Source organism: Artemia sp. Qi Xiang Cuo, chromosome 2 (genome assembly GCF_049724085.1).
Source record: "Artemia sp. Qi Xiang Cuo chromosome 2, ASM4972408v1, whole genome shotgun sequence".
NCBI classification, from domain to species: domain Eukaryota; kingdom Metazoa; phylum Arthropoda; class Branchiopoda; order Anostraca; family Artemiidae; genus Artemia; species Artemia sp. Qi Xiang Cuo.
In genome coordinates, this window is record NC_142795.1 from 69,287,349 (window position 1) to 69,308,854 (window position 21,506).

Below are 21,506 nucleotides of genomic sequence, written 5' to 3' on the forward strand. Positions count from 1 at the left end.
TTCTGGATCATAACATTCGCCCCGAGCATGTACATGACCAAAACAACAACAACATCAAATAAATCGACATGTTGGAAATTTAGGTCATTGACTCCGGTACCCGTTAGACTCAAAACATCCAGAACAGACATCCATTAAAGTGAGAAAGTTCCTGTTTTTCAAATTCTCACTGACAAAAACCATAAAACAGACATAAATTGATGTTGACATCCATGAAAAACATCAAATAAATTGACCAACACACATAACCGTTCAAGAAAACATCCATTAAAGTGAGAAAGTTCCTGTTTTTCAAATTCTCTCTGAAAAAAACAATAAAACATACATAGTGCGATTTTTACATAAATTAAAAACATCGAGTATATTGACAATCATACATAAAAATCAATGAAAACATCCATAAAAGTGATAAAATTCCTGTTTTTCCAAGTTAGAAAATTTCTGTTTTTCCATTCTCATTTACAAAAACCATAAAAAAGACATGAATTGCTGTTTAGTTTCATAAAAAACATCAAGTAAATTAACCAACACTCATAACCGTCCAAGAAACAACCGTTAAAGTAACAAAATTCCTGTTTTTTCATTCTCACTGACAAAAACCTTAAACACAGACATAAATTATGTAAAAAAAGTTGTAGGTGGCAGCAGGGGTGAGCGATCGGAGTAGCACCTCCCCCTCTACTCATATAGTATTGTTTATTGGGAAGTATACAGACGTTTGCAGGGAGGATTTTTTCTGGTAGTGGGGGGAGGGGTTTTTCGGAGATTATGTGGGAGGATCTTTCCATGAAGAAAGTTTTCATGGGGGAAGGGATATTTCTATGAAGGGGGCACCGGACTCCCCAGCATTATTTAAAAAACATCAGAAAGTAAATATAAAAAAACGTTTTTCAACTGAAAGTAAGGAGTAACATCAAAACTTAAAACGAACAGGCATTATTACGTATATGGTTGGGTTCACCCGCTAGTCAATACCTCGCTCTTTAAGCCAAAATTTTTTTAGTACTTTCATAAGAGCTATTTATTCTAATTTAAACGGCCTTTGTGATTAAGGGGTCTTTTTTAAAGAATTGGAACAAAAATTTGAACTTTAGCTTAAAGAGCAAGGTATTGACTAGGGGGCGAACCCCATAATATACGTTTAAAAATACTTGAATATAGAGGTTCGTTACGTAAGTTAATTCGTAAGTTAAGTATATTTATTACTAATAAAAACGTTCGTAGATAAAAAAAACAACTTTCGAGAAAGCCATTTAACCAAATAAAAGTAAAACTAATATGAAAATTTTGTTGTAATTATTCATGTACGGTGAGCCAAAATCATAACCTGCATTAATTCAGAAACGTCCAAAAATTAAATAAAAAAACATTTTTTTTAACTGAAAGTAAGGAACGACGTTAAAACTTAAAACAAACAGAAATTATTCCGTATATGAAAGGGGCTGTCCCCTCCTCGACGCCTCGCTCTTTACGCTAAAGTTTGACTTTCTCACAACTCTATTTTTTTAAACAATAAAAAACTTAAGCGTAAAGAGCGAGGCGTTGAGGAGGGGACAGCCCCTTTCATATACGGAATAATTTCTGTTCGTTTTAAGTTTTAACGTCGTTCCTTACTTTCAGTTAAAAAAAACGTGTTTTTTTTATTTAATTGCAGATAGGAGCTTGAAACCTGTACAGTAGAGTTCTCTGACACGCTGAATCTGATTGCGCATTTTCATTAAGATTCTATGATCTTTAGGGGATTTTTTCTTCTTTTTTGGAAACTCTTGCAAAGTTTCTCAGGCTCGTAGCCTTTGATGAGTTAGACTAAACTTAATGAAACTTATATATTTGAAATTAGCAACATAAGTCAATTCTTTTAATATATCTATTGGTATCAAAATTCCGTTTTTAGAGTTTCTGATACTATTGAGCCGGGTCGCTCCTTACTTACAGTTCATTAACACGAACTGTTTGATATCCTCCCGCCCCACGAACGACCTGCTTTCCGCTTAGACCTAGACGGTTGATCGAAAAGGACAATCTTCGGCAATCTGGCATCCTTCATCCGCAGAACGTGCCCTAGCCATCTCAACCTTTAGAAGGCGGGTCCCTAGAAAGAGGAAACTTTTCGTACAGCCTACTGTTTGAAGTACGGTCAGTCAGCCGGGTACCCGGAACAATCCGTAGACAATTTCTCTGGAATACATTTCTGTTTTGATTTCCATTACATAAAGTCACTGTGAAATGTGCTATCCCAAATGTTACTACGGAAAATGTAGACAGCTAATTTGTTTCAGTTGCAGCATACACATAATCATTCTGTTTACGAATTAGGTATGGAGATATGCAATAAGTTAAATATCGATAAAACCCCATCAGTGGCATTAATACTTTTGAATTCAGCATAAAAAGTAGGAACTCTAGTAAAGAAGCAGCATTTGATGGAACAAATATGACATATATATGAAATCAGCGTTAAGATCTTCAGTTGAAGAAAAGTAAAAACACGCAAAAGATGCAAAATCTAGTTGACTAGTGTTGTGTCTAGTTGTAGTTGTACCTAATACAGTTGTATCTAGTTGTAGTTAGTTTTATTTGTATCTAGATGTAGTTGTGACTAATTATATGTTGGTGTAGATAATTTTATTTGTATCTTGTTGCAGTTGTGATTAGTTGACAAAAATTTAGTCGACTAGTGTTACTAATGAAAAAAAACTTTCATATGACAGGAAGAACAATTGCAAAATTTTTAAGTACCTCTCTCTGTTACTCTCCGGCAGAAACAAACTTATTTGCCAAGTGCATCATTTAGAAAGCTAAAAAAAATTCTGCGTTTTTAGCCAAATTTTCTTAATACTTTACTATCCCCCTCGAAAATGCCCACAGAATTGCTACCCTTTGTGAATATTTTCGTGGGCACCCACAAGATGTCTTGGGGCTTTGACAGTAAGGGGCAGAAGTGACATTTTTAAGCGTCCTTCTTTTCGTTTTCCCAAAGACAAACATATATTCACTCAGTGGAACATTTAGAAAAGTAAAAAAAACACACTGTTTTTTTTTTCAAGTTTGAAAATTATACAAAAGTTTGTAACACTCAGTAAATATTTTTATGAATACCCATGGGATGTCAGGTATCTTATAGGGTTTGATAAGGTTTCGTTACTATAGTATGTCGAGTATGAAGTTTATGCTCGTTCTCTTAGCACATCCATCATTTTGTGGCTCTTGGGATTTGATTTGTACTTGTATTACTGTACTTGTTTTTTTGCTATTTGCTTTTCTTTTGTTTATTTATTTGTGGATGTAACAAATCTAGGTCAATTGCTTGTTTCTTAGAAGTGGGTTTGATGATGAACTTTTCGAACGACTGAACTGAATGTTTGCAGTTTACAAATTGAATTCAAACTTTATTATCTAGATTCTCTTGCTAAATAAAAAGTTTGACGTTCCACAAATAAGAGGTCTCTTACCGAAGAACTTTCTAACTAGGATATAACTTACAAAACGCGTCCACCAACGAAACTAAAATTACAAATGAGATTTCTTAAATATATTCAGCTATTCACAAGGGTTTTAAAACGTCTTCGCAATTCCTGGCTAAGTAGCCTTGTCACAATGGCTTGTTCAACATCTATAACTACAGTAGTTCCCTAATGTAAGCTATTTAAGTTTCCCAGCAAAAGTAATTTTGGTACTGGTGCATTATATGGGCCTTTCTAAAAAGTCAAGTTATAAAATAAAATAGGATGAATATATAATAGTTTATAAACAAATTTGGGCTATGTATTTGCACATTAGGGGTGGGGGGTAAAGCATAGCATATATTAAATACGTAACCTAACCTAGATACCTTTCTCCCCCCCTAAAGCCCCCAAAACAACAGTTTAAATATCGTAAACGCAATGAAAACCATGTTTTGCATTGCATTAATTTATGGCGGTCTATTGTATTGACCCGTCTGGTGGGTTTTTCGTGAGTGCTTTCCTTTTAAAAGCCCATATAACACACCAGTACCGTAATTTGCTACTATGCTAAGTTTAAAAGGCTTTTATAACTTGTTGTGTATAATATAATTTGTAAAGGATAGATTTCGAACAGTTCGTTGTAACTAAGTGTAAATAAGGAGCGAATCAACCCAATAGTAACCGAAACCCAGGGGCGAATCTGCAGCATTTTTATTGGGAGAGGGGAGCGAGTCCGTTGATTTTAAATTGAAGTTATCAAGCATTTTGCAGTAGGTTGCATCAAGACATGGCTAATTGTAGAAAGAGAAAAGCCAAAACAGATAGTCCAAGTAATTGAGAGGCAAATGTTTAAATGGCTGCGGCACGGGTAAAGGGCGGGATTAAGCATGGCTCCCTTATTGGACACATACTTGTCAGGTTAGTTTTTGGAAAGGCATGCCTCCCTAGAGCCTCAGGCATGTTGACCAATAATTTAAAATGGACATAGGACCGTTAGATTGCGTGGAATGAGAGGCAAACAAGGCACGCCCGCCTATGGTCTTAAGAAGGTTGACCAAAAATTTAGATTTGACAGGGTCCATTTCCGGATATTCAAGGAGTATATGATGTATAATAATTGTTTTCTCCATTTTATAAGAGGAGGCAACTGTCCCCCTTCCCCCCCCCAAACCACGCCCCTGCCAAAATTTATAAAAAGGAATGTTGATAATAATCAATAAATCAAAATAATTGGCTTTTATGCTGATTCCAAATATACTAATTTCATTAAGTTTTATGTTACCCATCAAAAGCTGAGAGCCGGAAAAAATTTGCCGATTTTTGAAAAAGAAGGAAAACTCCCCCAAAAAGCCAAGCGATCTTAATGGAAACTACACGAAATAACAAATGAAATAACATCATTTTTATACAATCCTAAAAAGGGCTTATCCCAAATTTGCCTCTCAAGCACTCGGACTATCTGTCTTGGCTTTTTCTACAATTAAATCAAAAAAACAAGTTTTTTAAACTGAAAGTAAGGAGGGACATTAAAACTTAAAACGAACAGAAATTATTCCGTATATGAAAGGGGCTGTCCCCTCCTCAACGCCTCGCTCTTTACGCTAAAGTTTTTTTATTGTTTTAAAAAATAAAGTTGTGAGACAGAGTCAAATTTTAGCGTAAAGAGCGAGGCGTTGAGGAGGGGACAGCCCTTTCATATACGGAATAATTTCTGTTCGTTTTAAGTTTTAATGTCGCTCCTTACTTTCAGTTTAAAAAACTTGTTTTTTTTATTTAATTTCTGATCGTTTTTTAGTTAATGCAGCTTTTATTTTGGCTCACCGTCATTGAATAAGTAAACAAAATTGGCATTTTCTTTTGCTAAATGGCTGTCTCTAAATTTAGTTCTGACGTAATTTACAAATTAACTTACGTAACGAACTTCTATATTCGTATATTTTTCTTCTGGCAAAAAATACAAAGTTGCAGATTTTTGCAGATATGAGCTTGAAACCTATGTAATAGGGTTTTCTGATACGCTGAATCTGACGGTGTGATTTTCATTAAAAATTTTTCACTTGTAGGGGATGTTTCCCCCTCTTTTAAAAATCAGGTAAATTTTCTCAGGCTCGTAGCCTTTGATGAGTAATACTAAACTTAATAAAATTCATATATTTAGAACCAGCATTATAAGCCCATTCTTTAGATACATTTATTGACATCAAAGCTCCGTTTTTAAAAGTTTCGATTACTATTGCGCCGTATCGCTTGTTTTTTTTATTGTTTTTTTTTATTACGTATATGTTATTACGTATATGATGGGGTTCTCCCCTTAGTCAATACCACGCTCTTTACGTTAAAAGTTAAAAAAAAAATTAATTCACAAACCCCTGAATCACAAAGGCCTTTTAATTAGAATAGATAGCTCTTTTGAAAGCACTTAAAAAACTGTAGCGTAAAGAGCGAGGTATTGACTTGGGGGAGAACCCCCTCATATACGCAGTAATTTCTGTTCATTTAAGTTCTAATGTGGCTTCTTACTTTCAGTTGAAAAAACTTGTTTTTTTTATTTAATTTCTGATCGTTTTTTAAATAATGCTTGGAAATCCGGCGCCCCCTTCATAGAAATATCCCTTACCCCAAAGAATATTCCTCCATGGAAAGATTCTCCCGAGTAACCCCCTCCTTCAGCCCCCCCCCACCAGAAAAAAATTCTTCCTGAAAATGTCTGTATACTTCCCAATAACCAATACAATATGTAAAGCAATGGGCAAAGTTCATAACTTGCAGGCCATCCCCTGGAAACTGTGGGGGATTAAGTCATCGTAAAAGACATATTTATTAGATTTTTGACTATGCGGAACAAAATGGCTATCTCAAAATTTTAATTGGGTGACTTTGAGAAAAAAATGAGCGTGGGAGGGGGCCCAGTTGCCCTCCATTTTTTTGGCCACTTAAAAAGGGCACTAGGACTTTTAGTTTCCGTTCCAATGAGCCCTCTTACAATATTCTAGGACCACTGGGTTAATACAATTACCCCCGGGGAAAAAAAAAAAAAAAAAAAAACAAACAAATAAACAAGCACCCGTGATCTTTCTTCTGGCAAAAAAATGCAAAATTCCACATTTTTGTAGATAGGAGATTGAAACCTCTACAGTAGGGTTCTCTGATACGCTGAATATGATGGTGGGAATTTCATTAAGGTTCTATAACTTTTAGGGGGTATTTCCCCCTTTTTTCGAAAATCAGCCAAATTTTTTCAGGTGCGTAACTTTTTATGGGTAATATTAAACTTGATGAAACTTATATGTTTGAATTCAGAATTAAAATCTGTTTCTTTTGATGTATCTATTGGTACCAAAATTCCGTTTTTTAGAGTTTCGGTTACCATTGAGCCGGGTCGCTCCTTACTTACAGTTCGTTACCACGAACTGTTTGATTAGCCGTGTCTTGATGCCTGCAAAATACTTGATTTTGAATTCAAAATCAATGGACTCGGCCGAGGTAGTTGTATGCTTGGCAGATTATTTGATTCTGTTTTTGTTCATTTTTGGTTTAATGGAGTTCTTTACTTTTTTTTGAAAAAAACGTATTTTGTGGAAAAAGTTCTTTTTTATTAATTTCTGTTCGTTTTATATTGACACAGTCTTTTCAGGGAAACAGAAAATAACACTTTAAATCTTTTCGTTTTTTAAGACTTTATAGTTTGGCCTGCTATTTGTATGCTGGAGAAAAATTTTCAGCAATTTTTAACAACATACACCCTTTTAAAAATCTGGATACAAATAGTACTGTTTAACTTAGTTTCATACCTCCTCTATTTGACCTGAAACGGAAAACTTGATACCATTCGCAAAAAAATCTGTTTACTTTCTTTGTTAGCTTTGATACACTTACACTATTTTGATTGGTTAAATTTTAAGAGCAGAAGTAGCCTCGAAAGTTTGAACATAATACCCTCATTCGTTCTTGGGATGCTGCTGAGATGCTTTGTTGGGAATTAGCATTATCACAGCGCATTTATATTTAATCTTAAAGCAGCATTTAGTTTTTAAACATAATGGGCAAGTGGGAGGGAGGGCGTAGAAGGGGGACTAGTTGCCCTCAAATTCCTTTTGACTATAAAAATAGACATCAGCCCTTTCTATTTTCGATCGATTGAGCCCTTTTCGAAGTTCTCACGACAACTCCTTCGATACGAAGTGCCCTGGTCTAAACAACAACACAACAAAAAATATTACTAATCACTTTCGACTATTAAAAAGGGCAGTAGCCTTATGAATTTCAAGTCGAATGAGCTCTTTTCTGAAGTTTCTACGACAACGCCTTCTATAAAACCTTATTTGCCCCCAGGGCATAACTTAAAACCGTTGCCCTGAGGGTTGTGGCGGAGTATCCTCCTCAAAAAAATAGTTTCTGTGTGTAAATCAACTCCGCTGAACAAATGGGCTCGCTCTAAATTTTTTTTGGTTGTGTTTTGGGGAATGATGGGCGTGGGGGGGGGGCTAGTTGCCCGCCAATCATTTTCGACTATTAAAAAGGACACTAGCCCTTTGAATTTCCAATCGAATGAGCTTTTTTTGAAGTTTCTACGACAACGCGTTCTACAAAAACATTATATGCCCCCTGGGCATAACTTAAAACACTTGCCCTGAGGGTTGTGGGGGAGTTTCCTCCTCAAAAACATATTTTCTATCAGGAAATCAACTACGCTGAACAAAATGGCTATCTCAAAATTTAAAGAGAGCTTGAGCGAGCAGGCACAGCCGTATCGGTACCAGCCGGCTATCAGGCCTTAAACTGCAGGGAACAGGCATCTCGAGTACTTGCACTTTCCACAAACCAATCAAATTATGTATTTTGTCTTGACTTGCATGTGAATGTTTTATTGTGTATTTTGTACAATATATTCTGAATGTGAAAAAGTGCGTTCGGTAGCCAAAAGAAGCTTGTTTAAGAATCTATTTTCATTTTCTTAAGAAAGAAGATGTAGCCTTAGTGGATGTATTTTTATAATACTTATTTTGCATGAACACTTTTGTAAAAACATTTATGTTTTTTAAGAAGTATTTTATATGTTTTAAAAGCCTTTCCTGATCCTTAAGAATTATTTTGCATTTTGTAAGAACACAACCATGCATTCCCATCAATCATTAATGAAAATCAAGTAGTCAGTATTATAGATGCGACAAAATTATCTGTACACCTTTCAAGGTAAATCAACTACAACGTTTAAGATAATTAATTTAATTAATAAGAATTGCTGCTAACAATGATAATTTTTATTACTGCTAAATGGGGTTTTAATGTATGCTTAGTGGAAGATACCATGATCGCCCATAAGCTGAATTTCAGAAGGGGGGCTTACCTGGTCTAATCGTAACCTCCAATGATGTATAATAGAAATCTCAAAACAAAAATATAAAATTTAAGGCAGCATCGTTCAGACAGGGGGGCTGGAGCCCCCCTTCTGCCCCCCATATGGGCGCCCATGGATGATTCCCAATGTTTTTTTAGTGAACAAGACTTTTAATACACATTCAGAAATCTTACTGCTATAAGGCTCAAAAAGTTTGGTCTATATCACGGATCCGCCATTTAAAATATCTAAAAACGTTCGAACACTGGAATGTCTTATTGAAATTACACTGATTGTAACGTGTTTTATTTAAATTATTTTAGAAATAAACTTGCCTCTTAAAGTTATTTCATATGGGAAAACTTGGGCTCTGGGAAAATTAGCGGAAGATACTCAATACTTTTTCAAAATGTATATATATTAAATTTGATTAAATATAATTAATACAAATCAAAGAGAGGATTAGTGTCTATAGTAGACAACTAGTAAGTCGGCTGCTAGTTTCTCACTTGTTTGCAGTATTAACAAGTAATATTTAACTAATCTTAACGAGCAAAAGAAACTGCCGAAACCTCTAAAAAAAAAACGTATCTAGATCTCTACCTCTTGGATGGTATGGAAAAGATTTTTTTTTTTAAATATAATAGACAATATATGTGAATTTTATAAATGTAAACCACGGGCTCTAAAGGAGGCTTAGTGGACCAAATATTTTTTTTTAAATATAAATTCATTAAATTTGGCTTAGTAAGAACCTGTTTTATTTTAATTTTCATTAAAAACAATTTTTGAAATTTTCAATAATTATTTTTCAAGAAAATTAATCAGAGGATTAGTGGCTTATGGCGATACCTCTATAAAAAAAAAGCGCCTTGACCTCTACCTCCTGGGTGGTGTGGAAAAGAGGTCGTGTGAAAAAATGATTTTTTTTTTTTTTAGTTTGAAGAAACATTGCCAAAACAAAAGTAGGCAGAAAAAGTGAATAAGGAAATTGTCTTAAAAATGAGTAGTGAATCGGAAAAAGCTGGAACCGATCAGGAATCAAGTTGCACTATACTTTAGCCTTTTTTAAGACATAGGAAGAAACCGGAGAAGACGGTGACAGCAACGTTCTTCTGTTCCAAAGCAAAATCGCGATGAAATTTCCTACGTCGCCGCATTTGCCAGCAAGTTATTGTCTGTTCCTGAGACTAGTTTGACTACAGAAAGACTATTTTTTGTGTTTGGCCTGATAGTGACTATGATAGTCACCTAGGAAAGAAATGGCCTCAGTCCATACAGAATGGATATGTTGATTTTCATTCACGATAACTATAGCCACATCCTGCAGTTTTAATATACTTCAGAAGTTTGCCTGAAGGAGTTTATTCGAAGTTTTGTTTACAGTAATTTTTGAGGAATAAAAATAATATTAATTTTGATAATTAATTCTGTTAGATAAACATAGCTCTTAGATATTTCAACTATTCTGCAAGAATTCTGAAATGCCACAGCCATTTCGTTTTTACCAGATTTCTACTTCTGTTGATGAATAATGAAGAAGACCAGCGTCCAGTCAGCGACTCACAAAGCTTCTACCTCATGAATAGGTAGAATATCTTGTAAATAAAAACTGGATTTGAGGAAGACTAAAATCTATTCTATAAATCATATACAACAAATTTCTATGTAAACCTTATATGCCCCTAGGGAATAACTTACAACCTTTGTACTGAGGGCTCTGAGGGGGTTATCATCCTAAAAGACCTAATTTCCAGAGCTTTCAACAACGTTGAACAAAATGGCTATCTCAAAATTTTGATTGGATGTCTTTGGGACAATGGTGGCCATGCGAGGGGCGTTAGTCGCTATCCAATCACTTTCAACTATTAAAAAAATCACAAGCCCTTTCAATTTCCAATTGAATGAGCCCTTATGAAGTTTCTACGACAACGCTTTCAATAAAAACTTTATACGCCCCCAGGGCATAACTTACAACCCTTGCACTGAGGGCTCTGAGGGGGTTATCATCCTAAAAGACAAAATTTCCAGAACTTTCAACTACGTTGAACAAAATGGATGTCTCAAAAATTTAATTCGATATGTTTTGGAAAATGGTGGGCTTGAGAGGGGCGTTAGTCGCTATCTAATCACTTTCAACTATTAAAAAGGGACTAGCCCTTCCCCATTTCCAATTGAATGAGCCCTTTTGAAGTTTCTACGACAAGGCTTTCAATAAAACTTTATATGCCCCCAGGACATAACTTACATCCCTTATCCTGAGGGCTGTGGGGGGAGGGGTTTTCATCCCTAAAGACCTAATTTCCGAAGCTTTCAACTACGTTGAATAGAATGGCTATCTAAAAATTTTGTTTGGATGTGTTTGGGGGAATGATAGGCGTGGGGTGGGGGGCTAGTTGCCCTCCTATCACTTTCGACTATTAAAAAGGGCACTAGCACTTTGAATTTCCAATCAAATGAGCCCCTTTTGAAGTTTCTACCACAACGCCTTCTATAAAAACCTTATATGCACCCAGGGCACAACTTGAAACCCTTTCCCTGAGGGTTGTGGGGGAGTGTCCTGCTCAAAAACATATTTTCTATCTGAAAATCAACTACGCTGAACAAAATGGCCATCTCAAAATTTTTATTGGATGTGTTTGGGGGAATGATGGGCTTGGGGGGGGGATAGTTGCCATCCAATCACTTTCGACTATTAAAAAGGGCACTAGTCATTTGCATTTCCAATCGAATGAGCCTGTTTTGGAGTTTCTAAGACAACGCCTTCTATAATAATCCTTATATGCCCCCAGGGCATAGCTTAAAACTCTTGCCCTGAGGGTTGTGGGGGAGTGTCCTCCTCAAAAACTTATTTTCTGTCTGCAAATCAACTACGCTGAACAAAATGGCTATCTAAAATATTGATTGGATGTATTTGGAGAAAATATGGCCGTCAGAGGGGGGTTAGTTGCCTTCAAATAACTTTCGACTATTAAAAAGGGCACTAGCCCTTTGAATTTTCAATCAAATGAGCTTTTTTTCAAGTTTCTACGACAAAAATTTCAATAAAAACCTTATATAACCCCAGGGCATAACTTATAACCCTTGCCCTAAGGACTGTGGGGAAACTATCCTGCTCAAAGGTATAATTTCCTGAATTTTGAACTGCGTGGAACAAAATGGCTACCTCAAAATCTTTATTTTTTGTGTTTGAGGAAATGGTGGGCTTGGAAGGGGTGTTAGTTGCTTTCCAATCACTTTCGACTATTAAAAAGGGTACTAGGCATTTGAATTTCCAATCCAATGAGCCCTTTTTGAAGCTTCTACGACAACGAATTATATAAAAACCTTATATGTCCCCCTGGACATAATTTACAACCCTTGCCCTGATGGCGGGGGGGGGGTTGTCATCCTCAAAGACCTAATTTCAAGAACTTAAAACTACGTTGAATAAAATGGCTATCTCAAAGTTTTGATTAGATGTGTTTGAGTATGATGGGCGTGAGAGGCGGGTTAGTTGCCCTCAAATAACTTTCGACTAATTAAAAGGGCACTAGCCCTTTGAATTTCCAATCGAATGAGCCTTTTTCAAAGTTTCTACGACAAAGCCTTCTATAAGAAACCTTATATGCCCCCAAGGCATAACTTACAACCCTTGCTCTAAGGGGGACTGTCCTCAAAAACGTAATTTCTATCTGGAAATCAACTACACTGAACAAAATGGTTATCTCAAAATTTTCATTAGATGTGTTTTGGGAAATGGTGGGCGTGGAAGGGGTGTTAGTTAACTTTCAATCACTTTCGACTATTAAAAAGGGCACAAGCCACTTCAATTTCCAATTGAATGAGCGCTTTTCGAAGTTTCTACAACGTCTTCGATACGAAGTGCCCTGCTCTAAAGAATAAAAACTATAAATAATACATTGTGCCAACATCGTTCTTATATACCCCCAGGGCATAACTTAAAACCCTTGCCCTGAGGACTGTGGGGAGTGTCCTCCTCTTTACTTAGTCCCCGTTTCTTGTCTCGTTCTCGAGTGCAGCGTACTTAGGCAGCGTGATCGCGCTGCCTATGATTTATGCAACAACTTTCTATATAAACCTTATAACCTTAACTTACATCCCTAGCACTGATGGCTCTGAAGGGGTTATCGTCCTAAAAGACCTAATTTCCAGAACGTTCAACAACGTTGAACAAAATGGATATCTCAAAATTTTGATTGGATGTGTTTTGGAAAATGGTGGGCGTGAGAGGGGCTTTAGTCGCTATCCAATTACTTTAAACTATTAAAAAACACACTAGCCCTTTCAATTTCCAATTTAATGACCTAATTTCCAGAACTTTCAACTACGTTGAACAAAACTTATATCTTAAAATTTTAAGTCGATTTGTTGGGAAAATGGTTGGCGTGAGAGGGGCGTTAGTCGCTATCCAATCACTTTCAACTATGAAAAAAGGCACTAGCCCTTTCAATTTCCAATTGAATGAGACCTTTTGAAGTTCTACGACAAAGCTTTCAATAAAAACTTTATATGCCCCCAGGGCATAGCTTACAACCCTTGCCCTGAGGGCTGTGGGGGGAGGAGTTGTCGTCCTTAAAGACCTAATTTCCAAAACTTTCAACTACCCTGAACAAAATGGCTGTCTCAAAATTTTGATTGGATGTGTTTAGGGGAATGGTGGGTGTGGGGGGCTAGTTGCTTCCAATCACTTTCGACTATTAAAAAGGGCCCTAGCTCTTTGAATTTCCAATCAAATGAGCATTTTTTGAAGTTTCTACGACAACACCTTCTATAAAAACCTTATATGCCCCCACGGCATAACTTACAACCCTTGCCCCGAGGGTTGGGGGGGGAGAGTCCTCCTCAAAAACATATTTTCTATCTGGAAATCAACTACGCTGAACAAAAGGGCTCCCACTACCTTTCTTTTGGGTGTGTGGGGGGGAAGGCGGGCCGTGGGGGGGGGGCTAGGTTCCGTCCAATCACGTTCGACTATTAAAAAGGGCACTAGTCACTATAATTTCCAATCGAATGAGCCCTTTTTAAGGTATCTACAACAACTCCTTCGATACGAAGTGCCCGGGTATGGAGAACCAAAAAAAAACACATTGTGCCCACATCGTTTTTTACGTAGGCAGCCCTAGCGTGCTGCCAATGACAATTTGCCTTATATTCGAAAAAAGGGGGAAACAACCCCTAAAAGTCTTAGAACTTTAATGAAAATAAAAAAAATAAAATTAAATTGAATTAAAATCAAAATCAAAGCTGCATTATTTGAAAAATTTTCAGAAATTAAATAAAAAAACAAGTTTTTTTGTAACTGAAAGTAAGGACCGACATTAAAACCTAAAACGAACAGAAATTATTCCGTATATGAAAGGGGCGGTCCACTCCTCAACGCCTCGCTCTTTAGGCTAAAGTTTGACTCTGTCTCACAACTTTATTTTTTAAAGCATTAAAAAAATGTAGCGTAAAGAGCGAGGCGTTGAGGAGGGGACTGCCCGTTTCATATACGGAATGATTTCTGTTCGTTTTAAGTTTTAATGTCCCCCCCCCCTAATCAATACCTTACTCTTTACCCTAAAGTTCGAATTTTGTTCGAATCACAAACCCCTGAATCACAAAGGCTGGTTAATTAGAATAGACAGCTCTTTTGAAAGTACTAAAAAAAAAATTAGCGTAAAGAGTGAGGTATTGACTGGGAGAAAAAAAAAACAAAACAAATAAACAAGCATCCCTGATCCTTCATCTGGCAAAAATGCAAAATCCACGTTTTTTTTCAGATAGGAGCTTGAAACCTGTACAGTAGGGTTCTCTGACACGCTGAATCTGATTATGTCATTTTCAATAACATTCTATGATCTTTAGATTATTTTTTCTCCTTTTTTGGAAAATCTTGCAAATTTTCTCAGGCTCGTAGCCTTTGGTGGGTTAGACTAAACTTAATGAAACTTATATATTTGAAATCAGCAACATAGGCCAATTCTTTTGATATACCTATTGGTACCAAAATTCCGTTTTTTAGACTTTCGGCTACTATTGAGCCGGATCGCTCCTTACTTACAGTTCGTGGTAACGAACTACGTGGTAACGTTTGATAAAAGAAACTTGTTTTTTATTTAATTTCTGAACGTTTTTGAATTAATGTAGCTTTGATTTTGGCTCACCGTACATGAATATTATAAACGAAATTTGCATATTAATTTTACTTTTATTGGCTAAATGGCTTTCTTGAAATTTTGTTCTGACGTAACTTACGTAACGAACTTCTATATTCGTATGTTTTTATTACGTATATTAGGGAGGTCCCCCCCCCAATCAATACCTTACTCTTTACGCTAAAGTTCGAATTTTGTTCGAATCACAAACCCCTGAATAACAAAGGCCGGCTAATTAGAATAGATAGCTCTTTGGAAAGTACTAAAAAAAACTTAGCGTAAAGAGTGAGGTATTGACTAGGGGGAGAACCCATTCATATACGTAATAATTTCTGTTCGTTTTAAGTTTTAATATTGCTCCTTACTTTCAGTTGAAAACACTTGTTTTTTTTTATTTAATTTCTGATCGTTTTTTAACAATGCTGGGAAATCCGGTGCCCCCTTCATAGAAAATTCCCTTCCCCCAAGGAAACTTCCTCCATGGAAAGATCTTCAGAGCGAGTACACCGTATAATTATTTTCATGTTCAATCATTTTGCCAATAAAAATATCTTGGAAGCTGGAATATTTTCTGTTCCTTAATGAAAAATGATAAAATTGACTTTAAAAAAGCACATACCATCGTCATCTTGCTGATAGCCATCATAAAGATTTTCTTCATCTTCTGCTTGAGCTGCCAAAAGAGCGGCTGCCAAAAGTGGATCCTCTTCAGAAATCAATGGCCTGAAAATGAAATAAAGTTTTAGAAAGGGTGCTAGAAAGTGTTACCAAAAAACTTAGAATTTTTTAAGTTTGCTCGCTAGAAACTCCGGGTAATTAAAAAGTTAAAAGATAGATTGTGATATGTCTTGAAGTTTGAATAGAAAGTATGTAGGAATTAATGTGAAAGTTCTATTTTTGGTCAACCTTACTAGCCTTTCTGGGGGGTGTTTCCCGTTTTATAGCGAATCAGGCTAATATTCGCAGAGTCGTAGCTTTAGGTGGGTAGCTTACTTACTTTGGGGGTCACTATTAGCCAAAGTCACTTTTACTAACAGTTCGATACCACGAGCTGTTTTATTCAGACAATAAAACGCATGATAGTTATACGATGATGGAAGTTACTAGGACTATCCCTCATTTCAAGAATTTAAATTGATAAAAAATTTATGCTGTGGTAAAAAAAAATCTTCTCAGCCACCAACTTCATAGGGGCAACAAAGTGGGGTTTATCAGATCCCATGTACTTATGGAAGCTCATATGTGGGACGTACTAACCAGAGTTTGGAAATGAGATTATTACAACATAAAGATTCTATTTCTTCGGCTTTAAGGCAAGATTATAAGTCTGAAGATTTTACTTCAGCCCTTTCAGAACATATTTTTGATTTTCCAGACCATTTTATTTTTTTCGAGAATGTCTCTTTGATTTCTAGGAATCGGGGTTTAAAGCAAAATTTTCGTGAAACTCTTGAAATAAAGAAAATCTTGTTCAAGAATATTACTTTGAATTTAGGCAGGTGAATTTGGGCTGAACTCTATCTATGATAATTTATTAAAATCTAACAGAGTAAAGCTCAATTCACCGAATGTTGACTTTGTCCAAATGTTATATCATTGAACGCTAATGAACCGAATCCAAGAAGGTCAAAGAGGCTAGCTTCCGCCTTTGCTTTGAAAACAATTAGAGAATTAAACAATATGTATTTTTATTTGATTTCGTATATAAAATTTTGTTTTAAATTGTTTTAGTTTAGTTTTACTACTGATGACGGTCACTGTATATGTGACCGAAATATCTGGTATTTTTTCTGAATTTCCTATACACTGTCTATTAAAAAGGATTTTATCCCTATTTTGAACTTTTATTTTATAGCCACCAACAAAGTTTAAGTAATAGCCTTAAATAGATTCAAAGTATTTTTTGTAGGGTTTAACTTATAAAACAGTAAAAAAAAAAAAAAAAAAAAATTATATTAATCACTATACAAATTTTTGCTATAGAGTATTCAAGAGAGAGTATTCAATTTATCCGTAAAGTTACACCTAAAGTTGGATAAGTTGAAACTTTTATTTTTTAAATGCTTATGAAAAATTTGGTATTCGTTGGATGGCATTTTCAATTTGAACATATATTTTAAAATATTTCCTTATTAACATTACTTAATATGGTATTTTATGCTTTTATAATAGTTAATTAGTCATTTTAGAGGTTAATGTTTCGTGTAACGAAGTAATGAGCTTGGCTGATTTTCTGTGTATTTTTTATTGGTCCAAATATTTTAATCAGATACAGCTCAAATCTTATTGATTTGATGGGTACCTGATATTGTCCAAAACACTCTGCTTTTTTTTCAATGAATTTCTTTATATCTTCGATTTTTTTTGTGATTTAATTAAATAATTTTTTTAAATGAGAGTAAAGAGCAACATTTAACCTTTATTTCGCGAACTTGTAAACTTATAAGGCTTGTTTTAATGCTTCAAATTTATAAATCTCTTGTTCAAGATCTACCAGCAATTTAAAAAAAAAAAAAATTGAAAAAAAGAACTAATTATTGTTGGTAACAGTTTTCTGGTCGTAAATAGTTTTCACTGAAAATTTTCCTTTTCTATTTTACTGCTTAAGCTTCGCTGCATTACACTTCGTCCATGTAGACCTATTGATGTGCAAAATACTTTCTCAGTGTCAATTAATCAACTGATTAAAATGGGCTTATGAAATGCAGTATATTGAATAAGCACTGACTGTCGTACTGGTCAAAGAGAATGGGAGATTTATAAGAGCTGGATCTTCAGCGATTTAACATGGGGAGATAGGAATTAAAACTGCTAGCTAAACCACAAGCAATGTAGCGTCTGGTGAATTTACTGGAAAAGTAAGAAATTTTAAAGAAAATTCGATATTCTGTACTATTAATCTTCAGTATTATAGGAATAAAGCTTACATTTCTCTGTAAGAGATATAATTAATCTGCTTTTTCTAAAGAATAAATTTAAGTCAAAATCCACTCAGAAGAAATTAGGTCTAGGTTAGATTGAATAAAATCGTGGCAGGTTCAGTAGGCTAGTTGACTATAGGCTGGTGGGCCTAGTGGTGAAAAATTCTACTTTCATTGCCTTCCCATAAATTTTAAAAACGTGACAGACAAGCATTCTATAGTTTTGTTTAGGCTGACAATGAACAAAACCACTAAATGTTATATGACACTGGTAGTTTTTTCACAGTTTAATTGGAGAGGGGCAATTTTAGTTAATTTTCAATAAAAAAATAAAAAGGGGGCGTTTTTCAATGAAAATACCAAAGAAAATTATTTTTTAAGAAGGTAAGGTCCCCTCCCGTTGAGACCACTGATACTTCCAGTCTCCACTCTTTTAAGTGTTCAGTGCTCTTTGGTCCTGGTAAGGAAAAAGCTCAAGCCGCAGCGTCGAACACTTAATGCATGCAAGCTTTCTAAGTCCCAGAACATCTGTAACCGCTCTATATAGATCTACCACTTTGTATACATGAATTCCAGATTTTCTGTTCCGCTTTTTGTCATCAACTGTATATCTATCTCGTTTTAATGTTATAACCCGATTCATTCTACATATCTTTGTGAAACTCAGCTCTACGTAAATAAAACCTTTAGCCCTATATAGTTTATGCATTATTCTGGCTACATCTCATAGATCATTCATTCTTATCATGGATCATTTTCTTTTTGTAGAGCTCTTTCTTTTTTAAGAACCTGTCACCCTTCTAGAATAATAAATAACCCCATCACTCTTGGAATTATTATAAGTTCCTATCATTAGCTATTCTTTCACTCTCTACCACAGAATGAATTCTTTTTAAGAAACAGCTAATGCAACATGCATAAAGGTCACAAGCGATAGTGTTCTAATTATCGTCCTTTGGATAACGATTAAAAAAAAAGATTAAATAAAAAAAAATTCAACTGAAAGTAAGAAGCAGTATTAAAACTTAAAACGAACAGAAATTATTACGTATATGAGGGGGTTCGCCCCTAGTGAATACCTCACTCTTTATGCTAAAGTTCGAATTTTGTTCGAATCACAGATCCCTAAATCACAAAGGCCGTTTAATTAGAATAGACAACTCTTTTGAAAGTACTAAAAACAAATTTAGCGTAAAGAGCGAGGTATTGACTAAAGGGGCGAACCCCCTCATATACGTAAAATATTTCTGTACGTTTTAAGTTTTAATGTTGCTCTTACTTTCAGTTGAAACAAAACATGTTTGTTTTTTATTTAATTTGTGATCGTTTTTTAAATAATGCAGAGAAATCCGGCACCCCCTTCATAGAAATGTCCCTTTCCCTAAGGAAACATCCTCCATCCCCCACCACCAGCCCCCCCCCCACCAGAAAAAAATTCTTCCTGAAAATGTCTGTATACTTCCCAATAACCAATTCTATATGTAAATAATGGGCAAAGTTCATAACTTGCAGCCCTTCCTCCGGGAACTGTGAAATTAAGTCATTCTCAAAGACATAATTATTAGATTTTCGACTATGCTGAACAAAATGGTAGTCTCAAAATTTTGAATGGGTGAGTTTGGGGAAAAAATGAGCGTAGAAGGGGGCTATGTTGCCCTCCAATGTTTTTGGTCACTTAAAAAGGGCACTAGAACTTTTAATTTCCGTTCGAATGAGCCCTCTCACGATATTCTAGGAATACTGGATTGCTACGATCACCCCCGAGAAAAAAAAACACGCCTCTGTGACCTTTTTTCTGGCAAAAAAAAAAAATACAAAATTCAACATTTTTGCAGATAGGAGCTTGAAAAATCTACAGTAGGGTTTTCTGTTACGCTGAATCTGATGGTTTGGTTTCCATTAAGGTTCTATCACTTTTAGGGGTGTTTCTTCTTTTTTTCAAAAATAAGGCAATTTTTTCAGGCTCGTAACTTTTGATGACTTTTGAGGTAAGACTAAACTTGATGAAACTTATATATTTGAAGTCAGCATAAAAATCCGATTCTTTTGATGTATCTACTGGTATCATTCTTTTTTTTTTAGAGTTTCGGTTACTATTGATCCTGGTCACTCCTTACTTACAGTTCGGTACCACGAACTGTTTGATAATGTTATAAAGAGGCTAGTTCCAACAATTTTCTTACGTATTGAAGATGTTTTTCCATTTCCAAGGAAAATAAAAATCAAATGTGAATTGATATATTTAAATACTTATTTACGTTTATTAAATGATACAGTCAAAATCGTTCTTGAAGTTTCACCAGTATTGTTATTCTATATTAGGATTAAGTAAAAAAAAAAGTTTTGTTTTTTCCAAATGAAAGCAAAGAGTAACAACGAAACTTAAAAAAGATATTACTTATGCGAGGGGGCTGTTCTCTATTCTCCAATCAGTGTGCTAAAGTTTCATTAGTGCTTTATTGAAGATATTTTTGAGTGCAGCAAATATAGCCGGTTGATAGTTAGAAGTGTTTTCACAACATTTGGTCAGAAAACTCAATTATTATACACAAAGACACAAAAATAACCCCTCCATTCTTGAAGCACTGTGAAAAAAGGAGCTTTTTATCCCATTTCAATTGACCTTGTTTTAGAGCATTCGGTTTGAAAGTATTGGGGAAATAAGTCAAGGTTAGAGTAAAGAGTGGGAGATTGAGAGGGGCACTCTGTGTTTTATTTAAAGTTTATTTTATGCCTTTTTCTGAGTTTGAGGCTCTATTTTAAAACTCTACGACAAATCATAGGGATTGATTTTGAGACAACTTTTTGATTGAAGCCATTGTAAACTTTTCTACAAGACACCGTATTATATTGAATTTCCCTCTTAAACCTCCTCTTATTGCCCTCAAGTAATTTCTATCTCCTTTTCTTTACCTTAGAAGTGCGAAGAGTTAGTCAACCTTAGTTGCGACTGTAGCAATAACGTCAACCTAGTAAAGGGTGAACTACATACCATAGTAACCGAAAGTCTAAAAAACTGTTTTTAGAAAAAAAACTGTTTAACGGGAAATTTTTTCATTGAGAAATAATTTAGGAATGATAGCTATTACACAGATTTACCTTAGTGGTGAAAGTTAATTACGAAACAAAATTTTAAGAATCTTGAAACTCCCACAGAAATGATGGCGCATTGAAATGAAATAACCTGGAATCACCCCCTGTCTTGAATTACCTGGAGCCCCCTATCCTGAAACACGAGGACAATCATTCCTTTTGCCTGGGTAGTAGTGATATGTCTAAAATAGCGATGAAGGCCACACTGCCTTTCCATAACAAACAACAAAAGCACGAAGAAATATTCATTCAAATTATCTCCACTGTCTTGCAAAAAGATTTCCCTGTTGTTCTTCGTGCTTTTGTTGTTAGTGATATATCTCCTTTTTCTCCAGCAAGACTACCAAGCTACTGCAAGATGATATTAAAATATATAATGGCTAATTTGAAAGCTCTCGCTTACAACCACGGACTTTCTTATAAATTAATTTAGAAAACTTTTTCCAGAAAATAGAATCAAATAATCTACCAAGCATACCACTACCACAAATCAGTATCAATAAATAAATGAAAACCCAAACAAAAAAAAATTAAGATAAGTCAAACTCAAAACGAGCAGAAATTAATC

The 21,506-nt window shown here is 35.2% G+C and overlaps 1 protein-coding gene across 1 annotated transcript in view; it reads right to left on the reverse strand.

Moving 5' to 3' along the window:
- Positions 1-21,506, reverse strand: part of LOC148955549 (uncharacterized) — a 106,248-nt gene that overhangs the window by 23,796 nt on the left and 60,946 nt on the right. The window contains exon 5 of the mRNA XM_089107605.1: positions 15,544-15,647. Coding sequence (XP_088963731.1) covers positions 15,544-15,647 — 104 coding nt within the window. The remainder of the gene's footprint in view (positions 1-15,543; positions 15,648-21,506) is intronic.